This window comes from Spea bombifrons, chromosome 1, assembly GCF_027358695.1.
Source record: "Spea bombifrons isolate aSpeBom1 chromosome 1, aSpeBom1.2.pri, whole genome shotgun sequence".
Lineage (NCBI taxonomy): Eukaryota > Metazoa > Chordata > Amphibia > Anura > Pelobatidae > Spea > Spea bombifrons.
This window is the reverse complement of record NC_071087.1, coordinates 18125858-18149517: the sequence shown is the minus strand read 5'-3', so window position 1 is coordinate 18149517 and position 23660 is coordinate 18125858. Positions and strand designations below refer to the sequence as shown.

The window sequence follows — 23660 nt, the reverse complement described above, 5'->3', positions numbered from 1 at the left end:
ACTTTCTTCGCTTAAACGGCCTTGCTGCAATGCCTCGATGTCGAGGCATTCAGCAAGGCCGAGATCGGCATCGGGGGCCATGTCTGGCCCCTCCCCGGGGCGTCAACAGCCGCCATACATTGTATGGCGGCGGACGCCCGTTTTAAAAGCGTTTAGGAGGCGATCAACGATCGCCTCCTAAACTTAAATGGTGTCGCTGGAATGCCTCTATCAGGAGGCATCCAGCGACACCAAACACTTACCTCTAGGTGGGCTGTGACCGCTCCGGAGAGCGGTCACAGCCGCCGCTGCCGGTGATCTTCGCCATCAAGCAAGATGGCGGCGGCCCGGGAAATAAAACAATAGAGACAAAAAAGTTCGCTAGAGGGTCTCCAGACCCTCTAGAGAACTGGCTCCACTTGCTGGTTGAATACAGGTACTGCATTCAACCATGCAAGTCAATGGAGCCCAGCTTTCTAATCACTATGTGATTAGTAAAATATTCAAAAAATAAATAAAAAATGGAAAAAAAAATAAAAAAAATTTGCTAACATTTAAAAATAATTATGCAGTGATGTCACTAGATGAATCATCCAGTACCAGCAAAATGTGTAAAAAAAAATAAATTTTATTATTAAATAAAATAAAATTAAAAAATAAAGTTTATTATTTTGAGCAAGTGCTAAAATTTCTCAAAAATCTCAACAAAGAGTTAAAATAAAAGCACTTCAAATACCCAAGGGGTGTCTAATATATAAAAAAAAAAATGGCTGATGGGGTAAATTGGAGTGGCCTAGCTCAAAGATAGGGCATAGGTACAGACTGACCAAAATGGAGAAAAAAAGCGCACTTCCCAAATGTGGCATTTTAAATCTGAAACAACCCGACAAACCCATGCATGTGGGGTATCGCTGTACTCAGGAGATGTTCCTGAACACACATTGTATATCTATAACTAAAGTACAATTTGTGTGAAAAAAAATAAAAAAAATTACTATTACAAAGTTTGACAAAGTGTAGTTGTATAATTGGTGCATGGAAAGGGTTAAAATAACTGCATTTGGAATACCCTTGGGTGTCTAGTTTTCAAAAATATATGGTTTGAGGGGGTTAAATTGAGTTAACCGGCTTCAAAGATGTTCCAAAGAGGAGATGCAGGCAGACTGAGCAGATTTGTTAAAAAAGATTTGGAAATCATAAAACGCTGCTTGCACTTATTGCCCTATAACTTACAAAAAACAGCAAAAAAACATAAAAACATTGGGTATTTCTAAACTCAGGACAAGTAGTAGAATCTATTTAGCTAGTTTTTTTACTTGCTTTTTTAGGTGAGTAAAAGATTTTTCAAATAAAAGTCATAAAATGTGTTTTTTTTCAATTTTTCACCATGTTTTTTTTATTTTTTTATATAGTAAATAAGATGATACGATCAAAATAATGGTATCTGAAGAAAGCCCATCTTGTCCTGAAAAAAACAATATATAACATATGTGGGTACACTAAATGGGTGAGGAGAAAATTACAGCTGAACACAAGCACCACAAGTGTCAAAACAGCCTCGGTCCCACAGGGTACAAAACGAAAAATGAGCCCGGTCCTTAAGGGGTTAATAAAAAGCTATGATTGAGAAAAATATATATTTTTTTATTTCCTTTTATTTGCCAACCTGCCCCCCCAGTTTTGCACATCTGCCCCCAAGGTTGCCACTCTGCCCCCAGAAATGCCTTAATCCCCCTTTATTTGCCACTCTGCCCAATGATGTGCCTTTTAACCCTCTATATGCCACTCTGCCTCCAGAAATGTCTTATGCCCTCCTATATGCCACTCTGCCCCATGATATGCCTTTTAACCCCCTACATACGCCGCATTTCTGGAGGTGTATATTTATATATAACTGCTAACAGCAATCAAACTCCTATCAAGCCAAGGCAGCCAGTACATGCTGGAACCTGGGGATGATAGGAGTTTGAGTACAGCCTCCCTATGCCATGCTACCACCCCCCCCTTACACATCCATGCTATCACACACACACTCATTCACAAACATTTAAATACTCATTCATTCCATTAATCACACATACACACACACACTCAAACCCCCCACCCCTTTACCTGAATTGCAGATCTCCCACTCGCAGACTTCTGCAGGGGCCCGGCTGTGCGAGCAACTTCTCTGGCCCCGCCCCCAGAGGAAGGAGGGGGAGGCAGAATTATGTGACACTCTACTAGCTTCCTGCTGCTAATAGAAGAGACGCTGCTCGGGACCAAAGCACCGGTAAGCAGCCTGGCCCCAGCAGACATTTTTTTGAGGTCTAATTAGAAGACGACCTCGATTATAAGACGAGGGGTATTTTTCAGAGCATTTGCTCTGAAAAAAACCTCGTCTTATAATCGAGCAAATACGGTATTACTATGAATCTTAGGTGATTAGGAAGGAAAGGTTTACACGTATTTCTAATGATGCTCAATAGACCACCAAGTCAAAATGAATCATGTCACTAAACTCAGGTAGCCTACTTGGCTCTCTAAAGCAGATCTATATATCCAGACATATATCTTCTCATTACAGAAGACAAAATGGCCATTCTTTTTTTTTTTTTTTTTTTTTTTTCCATATCAAAATTTTATTTAATTTTCCATACATAAAAAACATTTTAACAATAAACAGTAAAACATAGGATAAATAAAAAAAAAAAAAAAAAAAAAAAAACAAGACAAAACAAGACAAAACAAGACAAAACTTCGGGATGCAACAGATATGGGGACGCATTATATCTCCTATTGCACAGTTTCCAGGAGCTGTATTCGTTTCTCCCATTTTATATTCTTATTTAAGCTATAGCCAACTGATTTTGTTATGCCCAATTCCATTTTACAGTGGTATAATGAACGTAATCTAATCTCTGGCCACTGGGGAACTTTATTAGTTTTCCAATATTTAGCTATAAGTGTCTTAGTGGACAGAAGTATGTGAATTATTAAATATAGATCTGTCTTTGCGCCTGACGGGCAATCCAGATGTAAAAGGGCGCAATCTGGGGTAAAGGGCAACTTAATTCCAGTCATCCCCTCAATATGGTCAAAAACACTTCTCCAGAGGTCTTTTATTTGGGGACAAGACCACCAGGTGTGTATATAATCCCCAATATTGGATCCGCATCTCCAACATGTTGCTTCTGTTTTTCCATACATTTTTGCTAACTTAGTAGGAACATAATACCATCTATAACCAACCTTATAGAAGTTTTCCCTAATATTCAGACAACGTATAGCTTTATTGACCCGCCGTAGCGAGTCTAACCAAGATTCCCAAGGTATAGTCCTCCTTAAGTCCCTTTCCCATAATTTAATTGCCGAGATCTGCGTGTAATTTTGGTGGGATCTAATAAGGGTTAAACATCTCGAAATCATACCTTTAGTGTTCCTCATACTGTACAATTTTTTAAGTTGTTCTAAATCTTCTCCTTTATAGAGTAGGTTACATTTTGAGATAAAACCCTTTATTCTTAAATATGAAAATATCTCTTTGGGAGGTATAGAAAATTCCTCCTGTATCTGGAAAAAAGATTTAAGTTCATTATCTCGGCATAGGTCTTGGACAGTATGGATACCTGCTTGTTTCCATAGATTTAAGTTTAAATTATCTATATTGCCTGAAATTACATCTAAGGGAAGAAAATTCCCTATCGTATTATGTAGGCCTAGTTTTTTTTTTGTCCTATCCCATACTTCTAGTATGCTTTCTAGAACCAGAGATCTCTTCACCCAAATTTTTTCTTTGCTACTAGATCTTATAATCCATGGTAGGGATGCAATATCTCTCTGACCTATCATTTTCCCTTCAATTTGATACCATATTTCATCTCTGGCTTCTTTTATCTGTGAGGACATTACATGGGCTATCATACATGCATCATGATATTCCACAATATTTGGAATTCCGAGTCCTCCTTCTCTGGTTTTCTTAGAAAGGAGTTTTAGACTTATTCTAGGTTTTTTATTTAGCCAGATGAACTTATTAAAAGCTGTCTGAATCATACGTAACCAAAATTTAGGGACTTGAACTGGTAACATCTGAAATAAATATGTCCATTTAGGAAGGATATATGATTTAATAGTATTTATTCTACCGATCCAGGAAATTTCTTTCCTTTTCCAGTCTTTTAAGGTTTTATTTGTGGATCTTAATAACGGTAGAAAATTAGTCTCTATTGTCCTTATCGGATCCTTAGAAATCTTAATCCCTAGATACTCTATATTATCTTTAGCCCAGATAAAATCGAAGTTAGATTTTATAAATCTTAATTCTTCCTCTCTTAAATTATTTGCCATGATAACAGTTTTATTAACGTTAAGTTTGTAATTAGAATATTTGGAGTAAATTTCAATTATTCGCATTAATTCAGGTAAGGATGTTCTGGGTTGTTCCAAGAAGAGAAGGATATCATCTGCATATAAGCTAATCTTACTTTGTATCGTATTAATTCTAAAGCCATGTATATCCTGATTTCCTCGAATATCGGAGGCAAGGGGTTCAATTGTTAATACATATAGAAGAGGTGACAATGGACATCCTTGCCTTGTGCCATTAGTAATTGGGAACCATTGAGAATCTATCCCCGGGCCAACTGTTCTTGCTGACGGACACGTATAGAGGGCCATAATAGCCTCAGAAATATTTCCTTTTAAACCATAGGCTTCTAAAGTATGTTCCAAGAAGTCCCAACTAACCCTGTCGAACGCCTTTTCAGCATCCAATGACAGGGTTAAAGTTGGGACCCCCGAACGCGAAGAGACGTCCAGTATATCAATGACTTTTCTAATGTTATTCTTCGCCGTCCTACCTGGAATGAAACCAGTCTGGTCTTGAAGAATTAAATTATGTATAACAGTTTTTAACCTCATCGCTAGTATTGACGCATAGATTTTAACGTCCCCATTTAATAACGAGATCGGACGATAATTAGAGAGGACCTCTGAATCTTTATTAGGCTTTAATATTGGGACTATATTTACCCTTAACATTTCAGGAGGAAAAAAACGAGTTTTAATCACCTCATTAAAGGTTTTAGTGAGTTTGTCCGCTAATAGATCTTTGAAAATTTTATAGAATTTATTGCTATAACCATCAGGCCCTGGCGCCTTGTTGTTTTGCATTTCATTAATAGCCTTTTTAACTTCTTCTAATTTTATAGGTTCATTTATAGACGTCAATTGGTCTTCTGATAGTTTGGGAGTCACCTTTTTTAAAAAATATTCATATGCATGTTCTTGCTTTTTAATCTTTAAATTATATAGAAGTTTGTAGTAATCATTAAAGGCTGCTCCAATTTTCTCAGGAGTAAGGCAAAGTTCTCCATTTGATCTTATTTTATAGATTCTTCTTGACAGTCTCTTAGCCTTAAGTTTATTAGATAATAATGAGTCGGCTCGATTGCCCTTATAGTACCAATTAATTTTTAAGTAATGTAAGTTTTTATTCTTTTCCTCAATTAGTGCTTCGTTTATATTATTTTGTATTTCATTTAGATCTCTAGTCTTAGATTCTGAAGGAGAAAGTTTGTTTTCCTGTGAGATTCTATAAAATTTTAGATATAACTCAGCCAGAGAGGCCCCCCTGGATTTTTTCATTATAGTCCCCAATTTAATAAAATGGCCTCTAATCACGCATTTGTAAGCACTCCAAACTGTTGGCAAGGGGACTTCTTTATTTTCGTTTTCCAGAAAGTATTTTTTTGTAATGTCTGTTATGTAGTCCCTATTCTCCTTTTTAGATAAAATATTTTCATTTAAACGCCAATTTGATCTCATTTTGGGATTTTCAGGTAGAATAACCATTATTAGTGCGTTATGGTCTGACCAGGTGATATCCTGTATTAGAATCTTTTTAACCCTTCTTGCTATCTCATCATCACCTAGAAATAAATCAATTCTTGAATATGAGAGGTATGTTTTAGAAAAACACGTAAAATCCCTTTCTTCTGGATGATAGATCCGCCATAAATCCAATAGGCCAAAGTTCCTTACGGTTTTTTTAAATTGGAGTGCCTGTGTTTTTACATTTTTATCCGTAATCTGGGCATTATTAGTTTTTTTATCTAATACCGGCTCTAGTATTCGATTAAAGTCTCCCGCAAATAATACTTTTCCTTGTTTAATTCTTATAACTTTCTCAAATAAACTTCTAAAAAAACTATTAGAGGAACCATTAGGGGCATATATATTAATCAAAGTGTACAATTCACCTTGCATTTGCATTATTACTATTATAACCCTTGCCTCTTGATCAGTTTCTTGATAGATAATCTTAGCGTCCAATTCGTCACTAATAAGAATAGCCACTCCTCTTTTTCTATAACCTTCCAGTGAAGAGCAAATCGTATAAGTGTATCTTTTAGGGATGAATCTCATATTGTCCGATTTTTTCCAGTGGGTCTCTTGTAAAAAGACGATCTGGGCTCTTTCTTTTCTAAGGAAATCAAACACTATTGAGCGCTTAGTGGGAGAATTCAGACCCTGGGTATTAATTGACAATATTTTAACCATAGTCCCGGAATCTTCGATCCTCTATATTCCCTTCTCTGTGCATCCCGAATAATAGACATAACATACATAAATTTTTAACAAACATTAAATAAAACACTAGAACATACACAGTTCTCTTGATCTTGATTAACCTTATCGACTGCTTATCTATTTCAAAATGCCGTGTTACGCATCCCCACCCACGGCTAAATAGCACCATCTTCCACTCGAATAAGAAGATAAATGGTAAAGTATTGAATCGTCATGCTGGTAACCCGAGAGAAAAAAAAAAAAAAAAAAAAAAAAAAAAACACATAGCAGCTAATCATGCATAAAGAGAATCGATGGCAGGTAAGTATATATAGTGATATATATTAGGGCCTTAAAAACCCTAATATATAGATTATTAATCAGTAATACGTAAGACAGAACATAAAAAAAAAATAATAATAATAAAAAAAAAAAAATAATAATATTTATAATATCCTACCTATAACCCCTCCCTTACTCTTTATTATATAATGTAAAAGACCCTATCTCATTATTTATAGACGTATGGAGATATATCTAGATTGACTCATTTTCTTTAAGTTGTGTTTTATATGTGTTAAAAAAAAAAAAAAAAAAAAACAATATTAAAAATAGTGCGCGTTATCTAAGACAATAGTTTCAAAAGCTTCTCCACCTGTGTATTATAAATATATTAAGAAAAATATAATATATCTAAAGATATAAGATTAATACTCAATTCTACTTTGCTCTCCACATGTTACATAGACACGGGGAGGCAAGTAGATATTGAATTATATATGTGTTATATCCCCTTATCCCCTTATTCTTTATTATGTGAAAATAGTTCTCCAAGAGAAGAGAGAGGAAAAAAAAAAAAAAAAAAAAAAGAAACAACACACAAGATATGTATATATATATGTATATATATACACATAATAATATCCTATCTGTGCCCAATCCCTTATTCTTTATTATATAGTGTGAGACACGCAATCTCTTGGGGGTATATCATTATTATTTTATTTTCTTTTAAATTGTGTTTTATGTGTATAATTGTAAGAAAAAACCCGTAATATAAATAGTACCCTTTAACTAAGATAATAGTTTCAAAAGCTTCACCAAATATGTATTATGAATATTTTAAGATATAATATATCTAGAGGTATAGTGCTCAATTATACTTTTATTCTCCATTTGTGTATAGCATATTCCGTAGACTTGGATAAGTATTGAAATATTAAATTATGTATATATTGTATCCCGTGACCCCAAGTTAACTCCTTATCTGACTATGAGTAACTATACAACCATTATTGTGAAAAACTAGTTCTCCAAAATATGAGTGGAGAAGGAAAGAAAAAAGAGAAAAAAAAATGAATAAATAAATAAAAAAGAGAAAAAAAAAAAAAAAAAAAAAAAAAATGCAATTGTATATTTGCTCAAACAAAAGCTTGTTGAGCTATCCATTTCATCGCTGAATCTGGGGAATCTAAAATTTCCGTCTTGCCTCCTATTGTTAGAATAATCCTTGCAGGGGAACCCCATTTATATGTTATATTGTGTTTCCTAAGAACAGAAATAGACTCCGAAAAAGCTTTTCTATCATTTCTTGTTTGGAACGAAAGATCTTGAAATACCTTAATATTAGAGTATGGGGCCTCCTTAATTTGACTAAACCTAGCTGCTCTCATTATATTTTCTCTAATACTATATGAATGACATGTAATGATAACATCTCCCGTGACATTCGGCGGAAATGATCTTGGTTTTGGCAATCTAAACCATTTATCTAAAACACATTCTCCATCCTTTAAACCCAAAGCCTTGAAAAAGGCAGTTAGATAGTCTCCCATAAAATGCTGGGTTATCTCATCTGGAATGTTGCGTAACCTTAGATTATTTCTTCTGGATCTGTCTTCCATTTCCGCCAACTTAGTTTCCAAGCGTCTTAGATTAGTCTGTTGCTTAGTCATAATATCTTTCTGAGCAAGTATAATGAGGTCTAGGGTCACAACCTTTTCCTCTGTTGCTTTAAGTCTTTGACCAATAGAAGTTAGTTCGTTTTTCAAATCCTTTATGTTATCTTGGATCTCCTGTTTTATTAAAATTATCTGATTATCAAAGCAGCTTTTAATATATTCTGGTGTAACAACCTGTTGTTCCAGCGCTTTCTGAGTTATCAAGGGATCCTCCATATCGTATAAATCTTTATCTCCTAGATCTTTGTCCGGTGTGTTTATCTGTCGTGAATCTCTCCTAGACCTATCTGTTTGTGGCGAGAAAAAGTTTGAAAGTCTCTTATCCTGCCGATCCTGTTTATCTTTCTTTTCCTTTTCTCGTTTAGAGAGAGATTTTTGCTCAGTCATTTTCCTAGTGGACATTTTAAAGTTATCCAACAGTTGGTTTACGTCAAGACTATCCAGATATTGTATCTTAAAGCGTAACCTGGGAATTAGCAAAATGCCTGCTATTCAGGTACAAACGTATCCAAAAAAAAAAAAAAAAAAAAAAAAAAATCATAGGCACCAGCTCCCACCAGCTCCCAGTCTGCTGGAGCCCAAAAAAAAAATATTCAGTAGTATTGGGATATTAGATTTACATTAGCCATATATTCCAGGTAATGTTAAGGTATTAAATTTACAGGTGTCTTATATTCCCAATAGTATCAAGATATTATACTTGCAAATATCATAGGTTCTTGGGAAAAAAAAAAAAAAAAAAAAAAAAAACTTTTATATTCTGTTCTATACTTGAGACTTGTCTACTTTCCTTATATATCACTTTATTATCACTTTATTTCTTTAACTCTTTATTTCTTTCTTTATTTCCTTATTTCCTTATTTCCTCTTCGCCTCTCCCTTGCACATCCTCCTACTTGATATATAATCTTCATAGGTCCCCATTCATATTCATTAAATCATATTATCATATTATCATGTACGTCACCGTTTTCGTAGGTCTTCTCATCGGTTTTCATAGGTTTTCATAGGAAAAAGCTAGAAGCGCTTTAGGCGATAAGCTCCAGGAAACGCCAGTCAAATATCCAACGGCATTCAGCAGCACTCGGCAAATTAAACAGTGTCTTCAGCATTACGCTGCGGTCGGTGATCGCCGAGGCTCCGAAAACGGCGTGCGGATCAAGTCGGGGATCAAATCGGAGGCAGTAGGGGGCTTCGAGGATTCAGGAAGCGGCTTCCAGAACCGGCGACCTAAATGAGCCGCATCGGCGTCAGCGTCGATGTCGGCATCGGCCGTTTCGGATCAGCTGCAAGTGCCGGGTTAACCAGCGTAACGGCTCATCTAACGACGCGGCATGTACACGTGCATCGTCACGTCGTCCCTCCCCCCCAATGATTCGTGATCCGACAAAATGGCCATTCTAATTGTCCATATGTTCTAGTCACTGAGAACAGCTCAATCTGTTATGTGCACAGGTTGTTGGACCATTAGCATGCCTGCATTTATGGCATCCCCTATTGCGTAAGAGTTATTTCCATTACAAATTACAGAAGACAAACAAGTTCTAGCTTTGCTACTGCAATCCAGCAGGTACATTTCTAATACCTATTTTACAGCGCACAGAAATTTATAGAAAATTTGTGTTTGTAAAAACTATGCCAGACCCCTCTAGGTGGGATGCACGGGGTGGCCATAGGAGGTGCCTAAGAACCAGCTACTAAAGTACTAGAACCAAATTTATATTCACAATATTTGTTAACATACATATTGTAGATCTATGGTTTGCTGCAGCCACTTGCCCCATACCGTACTGCAGCTGGCATTTCCTTGTATAAAGAACTTGAGCTACACAACCGAGTACATTTAACATTCTACAGAAATAGGGAGTAACATTTCTGGGCCTAAAATGGCAACATCAGTTCAGGGAAAAAACCTTCTTCTGTTTTTTTTTTTTAGATGATTATAAATACCTGAAATAGGTGTTTTCCAAACCTTTGCTTTTAAATAATTGAGTTTTATACACCAACCAATTACTTGGTTGGCATTTAAAACAAATTAAAAACACACTTAAATAATATTGCGAAAGTCCATACAGTTCAAAGTGACTGATCAAACTGACTACATGGACAAAAAAACCCCAAAATATTGTAATATGCTTTAAGCCAAAAGGTGCAGCAGCAAAACATTACCAATGCATTAATTATTATTAAATCGGAGGTCATCACATTTTGGCTTTGGTTAAACAGACTTTTCATTAACCTAAACAGCCTTAATCTTTAGGTGGCAAAATTTAATGGTAATAGTCCAGTTCCAAACAAAATAATAACTACAACCTGTCCAGTACTTCACTAGCTAATAAAAGAGACCAACTTTTTTAAAGGAATTATTAATAGTAGTAGTTGATTTTTTTTTATGTGTGGAAACGACACCAATTCTGTATGCTCAGGAAAGAAAGCTATTGTGTTTTACCCACACAGGAAGCACACAAATAAATTACCAAACGCACGTGCGTCATTTGTATTAGAACCTGCCGGACTCCTTGTTTATAACACAATACCCAAAGGGTTCTACAATAACTTGGATTAAACACGAACCAAGTGACTGTAGAAAGACCGACACAATATCACCTCCCTTACTCCTGCCCTAAACCGTAAAACCACTTTTGCCGCTCACAATATTTTGCTTTGTGAATAAAATACTTTGGTGAAAATATCCTTGCTGTCAGGCAGACACATAGAAGTCTTGATATTAAGCAGATGTTGGGAGGGAATAGGACATACTCAGCCTCACCAACAAAGAATGTATATTAAAGTACTGTGCGATACCTGCAGGATTACAAAATGCAAAAAATGCTGGACAAAAACTGATAAAAGTAGACACAATCAGTGGCAGGAACGCAGTTTTCTGTGTCCAGGAAGCCCAACCGAGCCAGCGCTGGAGCTTACCCGTGGCAAATGTACCACGAAGGCACAGCCGAACAATACCGCTAGCCGAGGGAAGATGGCTGTAGGGTCCCTTTAATATGTGCAAACAGGGAAAAGAAAAAATGTCGGTGCGCTAAGCTAGTCACAGGCTCAAATAATATAAATGTGTAATACGAGGCCTACCAAACAGGTGTAAGCATGCAGCAAGAAACAGTGTATTGGCTGTACAATGTATACAAAAAACAAAAACTGTCTGCGCTTCTTACCCTAATAAAGTTGGCAACAAATATATAAACATAATATAAATGAGAGGTTTTGGATAACCAAAACCTCTCATTTATATTATGTTTATATATTTGCTCCCTTTAATATGTATTTGTTCTATAATTAAAACGATTGCTAGACCAACCTGTGAAGAACCTTAACTGACAATCGCTCACAATAAGTCAGTCTCTGGACTGACTGTTCTATGGAAGAATACCACTATAACAAGTTACAATAAGCATACTGTATCCCTACTGCCCTACATGTGTTTCATGTTGACTAACAGCTTCTTCAAATTATTCTATACATATATATTATAGAGTGTGTGTGTGTAATAATATATATATATATATATATATATATATATATATATATATATTATGTAAGCACTCTTGAAAAATCTAAATTAAAATAAAAATGTTTCTGCAGTAAAAACAGGAAACCCCTTTGACAACATCGGCAGATTTGCTCTGTAACACATCACTGCAAAGTTTAAATCTGACAAGGAAACATGAAAATTTGCACACTTCCTACAGTACACCGCAGCGAGGGTGAGAATTAAATACTCTGGCAACGCTTTGGAGAATATTTGCCTTTATTTCGCTCACCGACGTTTAGTATGTAATTTCACAGGGAATTCGGAAGTAAAAAATTACGCATTGATTTCTTTACAAAAATAAAGTATTTTGCTACATAAAGTTATCCAGTACCTAGTATTTTAGGCAGTATTTCCTAGGAAAATGTTCAGTCAATTATTTTCTAGCCATAATACATGAACTCCATTGAGCCACAATACGCTTCTTGCTCATGTACGGTGGAAAGGTAAGGGATTAGCCGCAATCACATGTATGTTATCTGAACACTGATGTTTTGCTAGCATACATGATTGGCGGCTGCTTTTACCTACAGCATGATGGTAAGAAGAGAGGGTGGGGTGAATGAAATTAGTAAGGGTGGGCAAATGAAAGGGGTCTATGTACCTTCTGAATGAGGATTTTAATTAAAAAGCATGTAGGGCAGATTTGCATTAGTGATAGGCAGCTGGCTAGTAACTCATTTTCATAATGTTTACAACAGCTTGTGTTTTTAGAACTGGGTGATGATATATCTATAGATATATAAATATATATATCTATATCTATCTTTATCTATATATCGATATCTATCTATATATATATATATATAGATAGATAGATATATCTATCTATATATATTATACACACACACACACGCACATACATACCCACACACACCCCCGGCCACCTTTGGGATGTGCCTTTGGGTTAAATGCTTCCAGCACCTTGTAAAAAGTATGCAACGAAGAATGAACGCAGTTTTGAATGCAAGAAGGGGTCCAACCCAGTACTAGCAAGGTGTGCCTTATAAAGTGGCCAGTGAGTGTGTGTATATATAATATATATATATATATATATATATATATATATACATATACATATATACACACACAAACACACACACATATATATATATATATATATATATATATATATATATATATATATATATATATATATATATATATATATATATATATATATATATATATATATATATATATATATATATATATATAATGGACTGCCTAGACGGCCAACAAAACTCGTATGATGCTCTTTAACAATAATGTTGGTATAGATGCAGTTGTGACATCTGCACAGCACGAGGTATCAATTGTGCTGATTAATATAGAGCTCCACATTGTAAAAATCATCCGTACATGAAAGCATGAAAGCATTTTGAAATACTGTGCAGCGCAGTTATCCACTCTCTTTAATAACATGGAGGAATTGTATCTTTTTCTATGCAGAGTAGACTAAAATATGGTCAGTGTCATTCTTTAGCAAAAGGAAGAGTTTTAAAAAGCTTTTATCTGCCTTAAATGAGTTCTCACCATCATGCACAATCCCACTGTGAAAAGGAGGTGAAACATGGCATCTCGCTGCTTTCAGCTTATGCTATAACCCTAAACATCGATGTTAACAAGCGCACGTACATTCATGCTACCCCTGACTTTTTAATGGGAAAAACCCCCACACATCTTAAATGCCTTTTATCCCAAATTATATTTACTGTACTTCACAGGAGTTTGAAAGCACGTATGACGTGTACGTCACAGAACAAAACATGTTCAAAAGGGCATGACATGAAATGCGGACACACACACACACAGAGAATGAAAACTTACTTTGTAGCTAGCTGGCAAGCATGAAAGGGAAATCAAAATAATTATTTAATATCACAGAATGCATTTAAGAACATGCAGAAGCACCCTAACATTCACAAACGGCTAACCTAGAGGATGGTTTATGGCATCTCATGGAAAAAAGCACAATGATTTGTAAACTTGCCAACAAAGGTTTACCTGAGCTCACTCCTTTTATACAATATGTGATAAGCTTTGAAAATATTATATATGAGCATTATAAATAAATTCAGCAAACCAAAGCAACATGGATAATAAATATAAGAGGTAAGAGTATGTAGCAAAATAAAAGCAAAAATTGTACATTATGAAACAAATGCACCATTTCATTTTCTAACCGCTACAATGGAACCTAAACCAAGAAGTTGTTTCATATAAACGATCAATGAATTCCATGTTAATAGGGGAACCAGCATGGTTGTTCCCTATTATTGTTGGCAAACATGTATTGAATCCTGAAATCCATGACGAAAAAAATGGCTGCTTATATTTTGAAAGGGGCATGGCAGGTTATAGCATTTGATTACTGTCTCTTTAATCCATTTTACATCATAAAAGCAAGACGAGAACTGTGCGCTAGTAATGGTTGGAAAGAATTATTGTGAGCAGATTGTCAGCCGATCCATAGACCCTATTTCAGGTTGAGCCGCTGCAGCCAAAGGGTTGCTGCGCTCCACAGCATCTAAAATGAGATGCTTTCACTAAGCACATTAGCAAAGACATAACGGCAGGGATGTACAGAACACTGGGCCTTTTCTCATGCTAATTTCCCATTTAGGATTTCGGAAGTTTGGCTACCTAACAACGTATCCAGAAAATAACATCTACGCATACACTTCACGGTACGCACAAAGCTGTGAAATCAAGCACAAGCCTAGCTTCTCTGGTTAAGGCACCATTCATGTAATTCTAACGCAATTACAGCAACTTTTAATAGTTTTTACTAAAAAAAATGTATTTTGTATGTCGAATTAAAATAAAGTACCTGTCACCGAGGATACCACTCTGTTCTTTTTCACCCAATTTTTGGTACTTGCATGCCCAAGGACATCTGGAGAGCCATGACAGAAGTTTTGATGAGCCTTTATTACCTCCCTGTTTGTGAGTGAATCCAACATTGGGGGGGGATATATGTACTGTATTACACTGTTTTTTTTGGTTTTTTTTATCTTTCTTCAAGATATCGGTTTGCAAGATCCTTTGAACCAGGAATTTCCAGAGATTCCAGGTTCTGTTTTATCTTATTAGATACCAATTTTGTTGGATGTTTATTGTATATTGTTACACGCTGTGTGGGTGGGGAAACCACATATGTATAAGGTGTTGCTGGTTTTGTAGGTAGGCGCAAGAAAGGTCACTTTTTTCTCTTTGTGACATTGTGTATTGCTGATTCATGTAATTCTAGCCTGCTGGAGCTCCCGTTATTGTAAAGAAAGTTAGTGAGCCGAAAGATAGAAATCACACAAAAACTATTAACTCCTCGTCTTTAAGGAAACAGCAGATGCAACATCTCTGTTTGGATTGAGAAACGGTTTTATGGCATGGGCCATTCTGCGCTGCATGCACGCGCACACACGCACACACGCGCACACACGCACACACGCACACACACGCACACACACGCACATGCCAAAAACTAGCCGTGATAAGAAGAAAGGACAGGATGGGTATTAGCCATGCAAATCTGCAGAGGAAACAAGTGTTTGTCATTGATGGGTCCTGTAATAACAATATGGCCCAGTTACGGGTGGAGGTATTAACTTCTGGCAAGCAGAGAGCAAAGGTCCACTCAGTCACCACATTTATCAAATGTACATCACAGATTCGGAATAGGTTGGGTTTCCATTCCCTTTTCTAGCGACATTAACTTTACTTTTTACTGTAGTAATAGTTGCCCCATAATAAAAAAAAAATCACTGGCAAATACATTTTCATACACTCACTGTGAAATTCTCTATTTCCAGGAGAGCAAATGAACACAAACATGTAGAAAAGAAAAAAAGGGGTTATTTTTGTGTCAAGTAACAAAAATGAAAAAGTGAAGTATTTCAGGCTCAGCTTGATAACAAACTGAACATAGCAGCAAGGAGAAATCGGTTAAATATGCCCATGAGATCACAACATGAAATCCATCTTTTAAGGTTTGAGGCTACAAACCTAAACGAGTTCTCTTTAGCCAATTACCTGGAACGCAGCGCCTGCCCGGCTTCCGACTCTACTGAACACGTTATGCGACTCGTACTCGACACATGCAAAAAAAAAAAACGAGCAGCTGATCCGATGCTTTCTCAGCTAATACATACTGAAACCGTCAGAGGGTTCATTATGAATAAATTCAGCTGGGTCAAATTCTGAAATTCAGATTATACGTAATAAGGATAAGTCCGGCTAGGTTACATCAGAACTATTCTGCAAGTTTAATTAAAGACACTGATCCACAAAAACAACATTCACCACCTGCAAAAACGCGATAGCCGGCACGATGGATGCCTCCCATTTCCATACATTAATGACTACTATTACAATAAACGGTAACATGTAGAGCTGCGCACGTAGCTAGTGACTGAATGACTGTTGAACGATTAATGTCTCTAGACAATTGTCTGTTTTTGGTGTTACTATAGGACAGAACCAGCTTGTTACCATTCATGCGTCTAACCCACTTATTCAACCATTCGAAACCCTGTTCAGAAAGAAACGGACGGGGTGAAAACTATCTAGATGTATGAAGCACAGACTTCGTCAATAAGCACGTCTACTAAAAGGCGCCATCGTTTATAGCAGAACTGCATTCCTCAACACATAATGGGCCGATCATTAGCAAGACTGGATTCGGATTCCCCTGACACATAAGCAGTTGATTAGATTGACGAACTGGTGCTTGTTTCCTGGTAAAGGTTGCTCATAATGTCAAACAGGTGCATCATTTTAACTTAAAATACTTGGCATTAAATTTCATAGAGAAGACAGAACCAAAGCATGCAGGAACACTAAACCTCCCAAAGGCCCTCATTTAAATTGGGGGAGGATGTATGAGATATACTAGTTAGCACAGTAAACTTTCTGGTCATGATGGAGTAAACCAAAGACACACAGCAACAAGCCATGCCAGGTAGAGTTTAAAATGCAGAGACTATCTGTATACATTTGATGTGTGGAGATATAAAGTAAAATTCATGATGACGTATTATATTATATATTATTGTATAAATAATTAGATGTCTACAAAATGCTGTTGGCGGTCCATTATAAACCCTATGACCTATGAAGAATAAACTCATTTTGAATGACATGACATTTGGGGGTTTAGAAGAGTTTAGAACAAATTTGCCAACCGATACCTAATTATTGCCCAAACAATGTCCTCTAGAGTTGCTATACAGTTTAATTGTGTCTTTACTCTTCTGAGTATTCCCATTGTGTATACAGGGAACATCATTTTTAGGCACATTGAGAAAAATTACCGTTAATTTAGTTTTTAAATGTATTAATGCAATTGGTTATCCACGTAGACAGCTCATAAGGCCTGTGAAAAAGGAAGTTAGCAGCCCTGTTCAGCCTTATTTTGTTACTTCTGTGAATACAGACTATAGCTCTGCAACAGAGACAGTATGATGGCAGCCATTCAAGAGCCACTGAGCCTTAACAAAGCAAGAACACTGTGGCACGTTGGGAAGCATGAGATCAGTTACGTCCCAAGTATCAACTAATAATCGGGTTCGTGAAACAGGGTTACCAGCAAGCATCCAAGCAGCCGCAGACATGCTATAAAAACTTCCCTAAAACTCACCAGGGTGCAAGTGTCCTGATTTGGGCAAAACAATTTAGGGAAATCAATGATCATATTAAGTCATTCCTTGTTGCAGCATTTAACTATATATGATTTTAATTATTTCCGCACCCACTGTCCGTAGACTATAGTCTGCAGTTGCTGACAAATGTTTGCATAACCTAAGGTTTAGTTTAGCAGGAGAGAAAAAAGTTTGCATGTACTCAAATATTTGAACAGCTGTACTTTATAATGTACTATTATTTGCATAGGTAAAAATGGTCAGGGTTTCCTGATATACGTAATCAATGAAGAAAACCAACTAGAAAGGTTAGAAGAAAAATGCCACTTACGAGAGCTTCTGCAAAGGCTAAGAGCCTTCACACGGACTTGCATAAAGCCCTAACAAAAACCATTTCTTCACGTAGGTCACACCAAAGAGGGTATTACAGAGGTTATTTCCACTATTCTACCTGGTGAAGATAACCCAGTCAATGCCACATCTGTTCTAGATATGTCATGATGGTTCAGGTTTTATTGATCAAATATATCATACGATTATAGGAAACGTTCACAAACTGAAGCAGATTATTGACTGAACATGGCCACCTCCCCATTAGCTATGACTGTCTTGCCAGAGAAACTCTCCTGTGTTGGGCTCAATAATGCACAGTCAAGACAGTGAAATATTAGGCTTCGTATCTCAAGCACCGAATATTTCTAGGTATTCCTTCAAAGCAAATTCAACCGTTTGTCTGTCAAGTCACACACACAACACATCTATAAGATCTGCGGGATCAGTATCATAACCGCATGTAGATAATGTTACATTTATCTCACAGTATCTTAAACCGTTTTTGGAAAAAAACTCTTGGCAGAACAGAATAGATATCAGAGAACACGAAAAATGCACTGGGCATTCAAAGAATGGACATAAAAGCAGCTGCCTTCTTTTATCCCATGGGTAGAAATAGGAGAACACTACACGGCTGATTACCTTTCATTTCTAGAGCGAAGCTAGGGGTTGCCATACACTCATAAGGTTAATATACTGCTCAACCATGACGCTTTCATGTTTTAAGAGGATGACAAGGTCAGGCTTGGATACTGCCTATTCTTCCAACACGCTGTAGATATTTTCACTGGATTACATGAAAAGAAAAGTAAAAAAAAAAGAAAAGATATCCAGCCACAAAAGGACGCATTTAAAAATGTTTAAGTAGGGGTCCCTAGGAAAAGACCTCCATGTAAAAAGAACTTCGGTACAGAGGCATGTTAAACGAATGCAATGACTACTATGTTTACCATGTGCTCTGCGGAGCAAAAAACAAATTAAGGCAAAATGTATCTTTAATATCAAGTCTCAAACTCAAGCTTTTAAAACTATAAGCCTATTCTAAAAGCTTAGCACAAAGCACAAGTTCATTGTAGACTTGGCAAAGATCACTACAATAATCTGAAAAATATTTACAAAATGTACAATTCAATTAACCCTTCACTGCCTCTAGTAAGCTGCCTAAAATCTAACTTTGCTTAAAGGGAAAATATTTATATGAAAATACTATTTTAGTGCTATTAACCTAAGAAACCCCCCCTCTCCCCAATATTTTGTCTATTGTAAAGGCATTTATTTGCTTGTAAAAAAACAGATCCCAGATACAAGCTCCTCAATGAATATATTACTTGACCACAAATGTTATAAAAGCTCAGGCGATTTCTGATCATATAATATGCATAAATGTGCCAAGCGATTTGTAATGGATCTAGCGTAATATAGTGCTGATTAGGACTCTGAGTGCCTAACCTGTGATAATAGGGAACAAGTGACAGCTATTATTAATTTCCATGTAAGCATTGTGTGGGAAACTGCAGAATCATGAAGCTTTTCCTCTTTAGCCACCATTTTTCTTATCAGATTTACTGAAAAACATAAGGGAGGAAGAGGCCGCTCTTAATGTGCAAACATTCACGGAGCACACAGAAGGAAGAAGCAGGAGGAAACCACGTTCCAAATCCCACCTCGCCCTTGGCAATGACAAAGTACGGTAATAATAGTTTATAAGGTTATCAAATACTTCTAGGTATTAGAGCTATTCACATACTTTTTTTGTCAGGCTCTATAGAAAAGAGGAATTTTTTTTACATTGAAAAAAAGCACATAAAATGTATATATTCAAATCCAAGTAAGGGAAACAATATGTAAATTACATAAATCCCTACAATTTAAAGACATAAATACACACACAAGCGCTTTCGGCAGTGGACAGGGGTCAGCATGGGCACCATGACTGGTCTGCGGTTACGCAGCCCTATACGGAACAAACTGCGATGTACTGCGTGTTCTGACACCTTTCCATCAGAACCAGTATTAACTCTTTCAGCAATTTGTCTGTTGTATTTGACAACATGGACGAGCCTTCACCCACCAGGCGCATCAATGACCCTGTCTCTGGTTCACCACTTTTCTTTCCTTGGCCACTGCAGACCGGAAACACCCCACAAGAGCTGCAGTTTTGGAGATGCTCTGACACAGCGATCTAGCCATCACAATTTGGCCCTTGTCAAAGTGGCTCAGATCCTTACGCTTGTCCATTTTTAATGCTTCTAACACATAAACACTAAACATACAAGGGATGTACACAGAGAGAGTAGTACTCATCTAATATACTGGTATTTCAAAAATACTTATATATGTATTAGTTCTTAAATATACAGAGTCATAGCTGGGAAATTCCTAAACACTGCTTAAATGATAATCTTTGTTATTACCCAATAGGGATTCCAATCTGCTGTATAAAACAGAATCAGTTTTAAAAAAAAAGTCTAATATAGTTTAATATTTTTTATTTGGTAGACAGAAATCTATTTGTAATTGATGGAATGTTTTAAATGAGCCATTTATCAGTAAGTTATTAACAGTTAATATTAAGCTAGATATCCATCTTCACAAACCTAAACAGTCATCCTCCCACATAACCTTAATTTTTTACAGAAATTATTATTGTATTATTTAAATATTTTTTTTCAATTGATACCAAAAATGCAATATACTGTCGGGAACCATACTGACATTGTTGTTTAGTTTATTATCCTATGCCCATTACAGGTAGGATAAATCAACACCTGCTTAATCAGACTCCAACTTATACAAACCTTCCAAAATCATCGTTTTGAGTATTCAGAAAATGTATTAACATGTCTGCGTCCTTTAAATCTAAAATATTAGATACATACACACATACACACACACACACATATATTTTTATTGAGATGCGCTCTTGATGTGGCTTTTTATGAACACCAAATGCATGCCTTAGGCAGAAAACAAATCTATTTTAATAATATATTCTAGATTTGTCTTATTTTGTAAAAAAAAAAAAAAAAAAAAAACATTCATTCTCTATGTTCTGGATTGACATTTATGTTTCTCTTAATTCTATAATCAATAAATTATGACTTGCACATGTTAAATCTTTTAGAAAAATGTTCCTAACCAGAATAGACAGGATTTAATCTCTTAAATCTATTGTTGAATAGGAGCAGTGGGATTTTGAAAAACATGTACAATTCTCCAAAGGTCCACAGTAAAACTACTTAAAACCAAGGTGAATAAAAAGATTTGGCTTATCAAGTCCGCCATTTTTTCTTGAAGTAAAGATGCATTGCAAACCTTAATCAGTCATTGGTGTTGTCTTAAACTCTCAATGGCCATATGCCTATTCCATGCATCCTCAAGCTCCCCCATTGTATAAGGCTGTCCCACGTCTGCTGGGAGGCAATCCCATTTATCTATCAGTAAAACCTCCTTTACGTGAGAGCTGGTTCCTCAATGAAAACGTACAGCTGAATTCTGCCCCACAACACACCTCATTCCTTGCTCACCAGCTCCTATGCTTCCAAGAGAAGAGTTTCTATGTTTTATCCATCCCAAAAACTATTTCCTCTTTCTTTCGAAGTCAAAACTGCGGTTAGTTTTGCCACAGATATCGCATTTAAACCAAATATCAAAAAAACAATTAGCGTTACAATAAAGCAAAAGCAAGAAAAGCTATAGGTCCTTTTGATACAGTAACACAAACTGTTTGTTCCTTTTGATTATATCACATTTTGAATTCAGGAGTCCTGAAAGAGCAGGACCAATACACCACCGGAGGAGATATGACCCACCGTTATTTTTATTCTGCCATTAACCCTCCTTTGCACGGAGTGGGCTACCTTGCTACCAATGTTTCAAGTACAGTTTGGTAACAAATTAAAGCTTTAACATAGCTGGCTTCTTGCTGTTTTCAACAGAACTTAAAATTATCGTCTAGACGACTAGAAAATGCACTTGTAGAAGCCTGTTTGTTATATAATGGAACATTAAAACCAAAAATACTCAAAAACGCCATAGAACTTATTTCATATAGTGCAATGCCAAACAAATGCAATGCAGAACCCAAGAGTCAAAATTGGGAGCAAACTTCATGTTTTATAGGAGCATGAAACAGCTATACCCGTATGAAATCAATATAAAATGCTACAAACACCTAGGCGCCAGCTGTAAAAACCTAGAAGCCACAGCAATTGACAGCACCAGCTTTTGTGACATTTAACAGTTCCTTAGTGCACTGTCTCTCACCTCTACACTCTCTTCCACTTCAATGCCACCATCTTTATCATCATCCATTTGTTTGTGTATTGTACGTATAGCTTCCAGGCTTGATCGGTCCTCTTCAGTGAGGCATGGAGGACTCAGGGAGATATAAGGATCTATGAAAAGAAATAACAATTAAAATAGGGCAGGCACATAAAGACAGGATGAAACAAGATGAAACACGTGGATTTTTTAAATTTTTTTTTATTACAGAACCCTTTTTAAATTTCAGAGATAAGTATCAAAAATATTTCCATACTGTTATGCTGAATACAGAACCCGCTTCTGGTTTGTGATAGCCGACTACTGGGTTGAATAGCAAGCTTTCACCACTAAATATACGTATATTTACGCAGACAGACATACCACAAATGTATATACGCACACAGGTTTATAGTTCACAGATCTGTTATACAGGGAAATAAAATGTACAATACATACTGATGTTAAAAGGGTGTTTCTTTAGCAAATATCTAATATAACTGGTATGCTGCATTTAGATTTATTATATCCTAAAAGGTTGAAAGATAAACCCATGCTAAATTAGAAGTATTCAGGAAAAAAGCAACCAGCCATGATAAAGGAAGTGAGATGATTTGGGGGAGAAAGCATTTTCCACTCCATCTGCAAGTACTGATAACAAAGGAATTAATGACACAACCAACACAGAATGTTATTCTTGGTCAGAATTTTTGCTAATTGCGAAGCCGTAATTAATTTAACAAAAGGAAAATGGAGTACACCCTTACGCAGTAAACATTAAGCACGCGTGCCACCGATTATTTATAGTAAATGTTTTCAGAAGACATGCCAGCCGAATCAATGCCTGCAACTACATCCCACCACTTATATTTGCAACAGGAACACAACAAAAAATCAAAGGGACCTCATGTATGTATTAAAGCTGATACGATGGCTGGAGTGTCCCTTGGGCGCACATACGATGGCTGGAGTGTCCCTTGGGGGCACATACGATGGCTGGAGTGCCCCTTGGGGGCACATACGATGGCTGGAGTGTCCCTGTAATGTTAACCAGTTTTACAAATTAATTAATCAGTTTAATTAACGGATTAATTAGTTAATCAGTTTACTGCCCTGTTTGCTTTTGATTTATTTGTCATTGCAAAGCAAAGGATAATGGTGACCTGCTCCTGCCACTGAAAACTGAGAAGCCTAAACACTGGCTGGGAAGGTCAGCTTACATTCAACTGAAACAAAAAATGAATACAAAAAGTCTGAAATTAAAAGAAGAATAGGCTATGCGAGAGGTGATTAGTTTAAGGTCCCCTATTACTGCTTCTGACATTTTTACGTTGCCCTTTCAAACCAATGAGAAAAATGGGGTCAGGTGGGAAATAACATAATGGC

The 23660-nt window shown here is 36.3% G+C and overlaps 1 protein-coding gene across 2 annotated transcripts in view; it reads right to left on the bottom strand.

Annotated features, from left to right (window-relative positions):
• Positions 1–23660, bottom strand: part of STIM2 (stromal interaction molecule 2) — a 61816-nt gene that overhangs the window by 22887 nt on the left and 15269 nt on the right. For both annotated transcript variants that reach the window (XM_053458350.1, XM_053458351.1), the window contains exon 2: positions 22278–22408. In XM_053458350.1, the coding sequence (XP_053314325.1) occupies positions 22278–22408 (131 nt within the window). The remainder of the gene's footprint in view (positions 1–22277; positions 22409–23660) is intronic.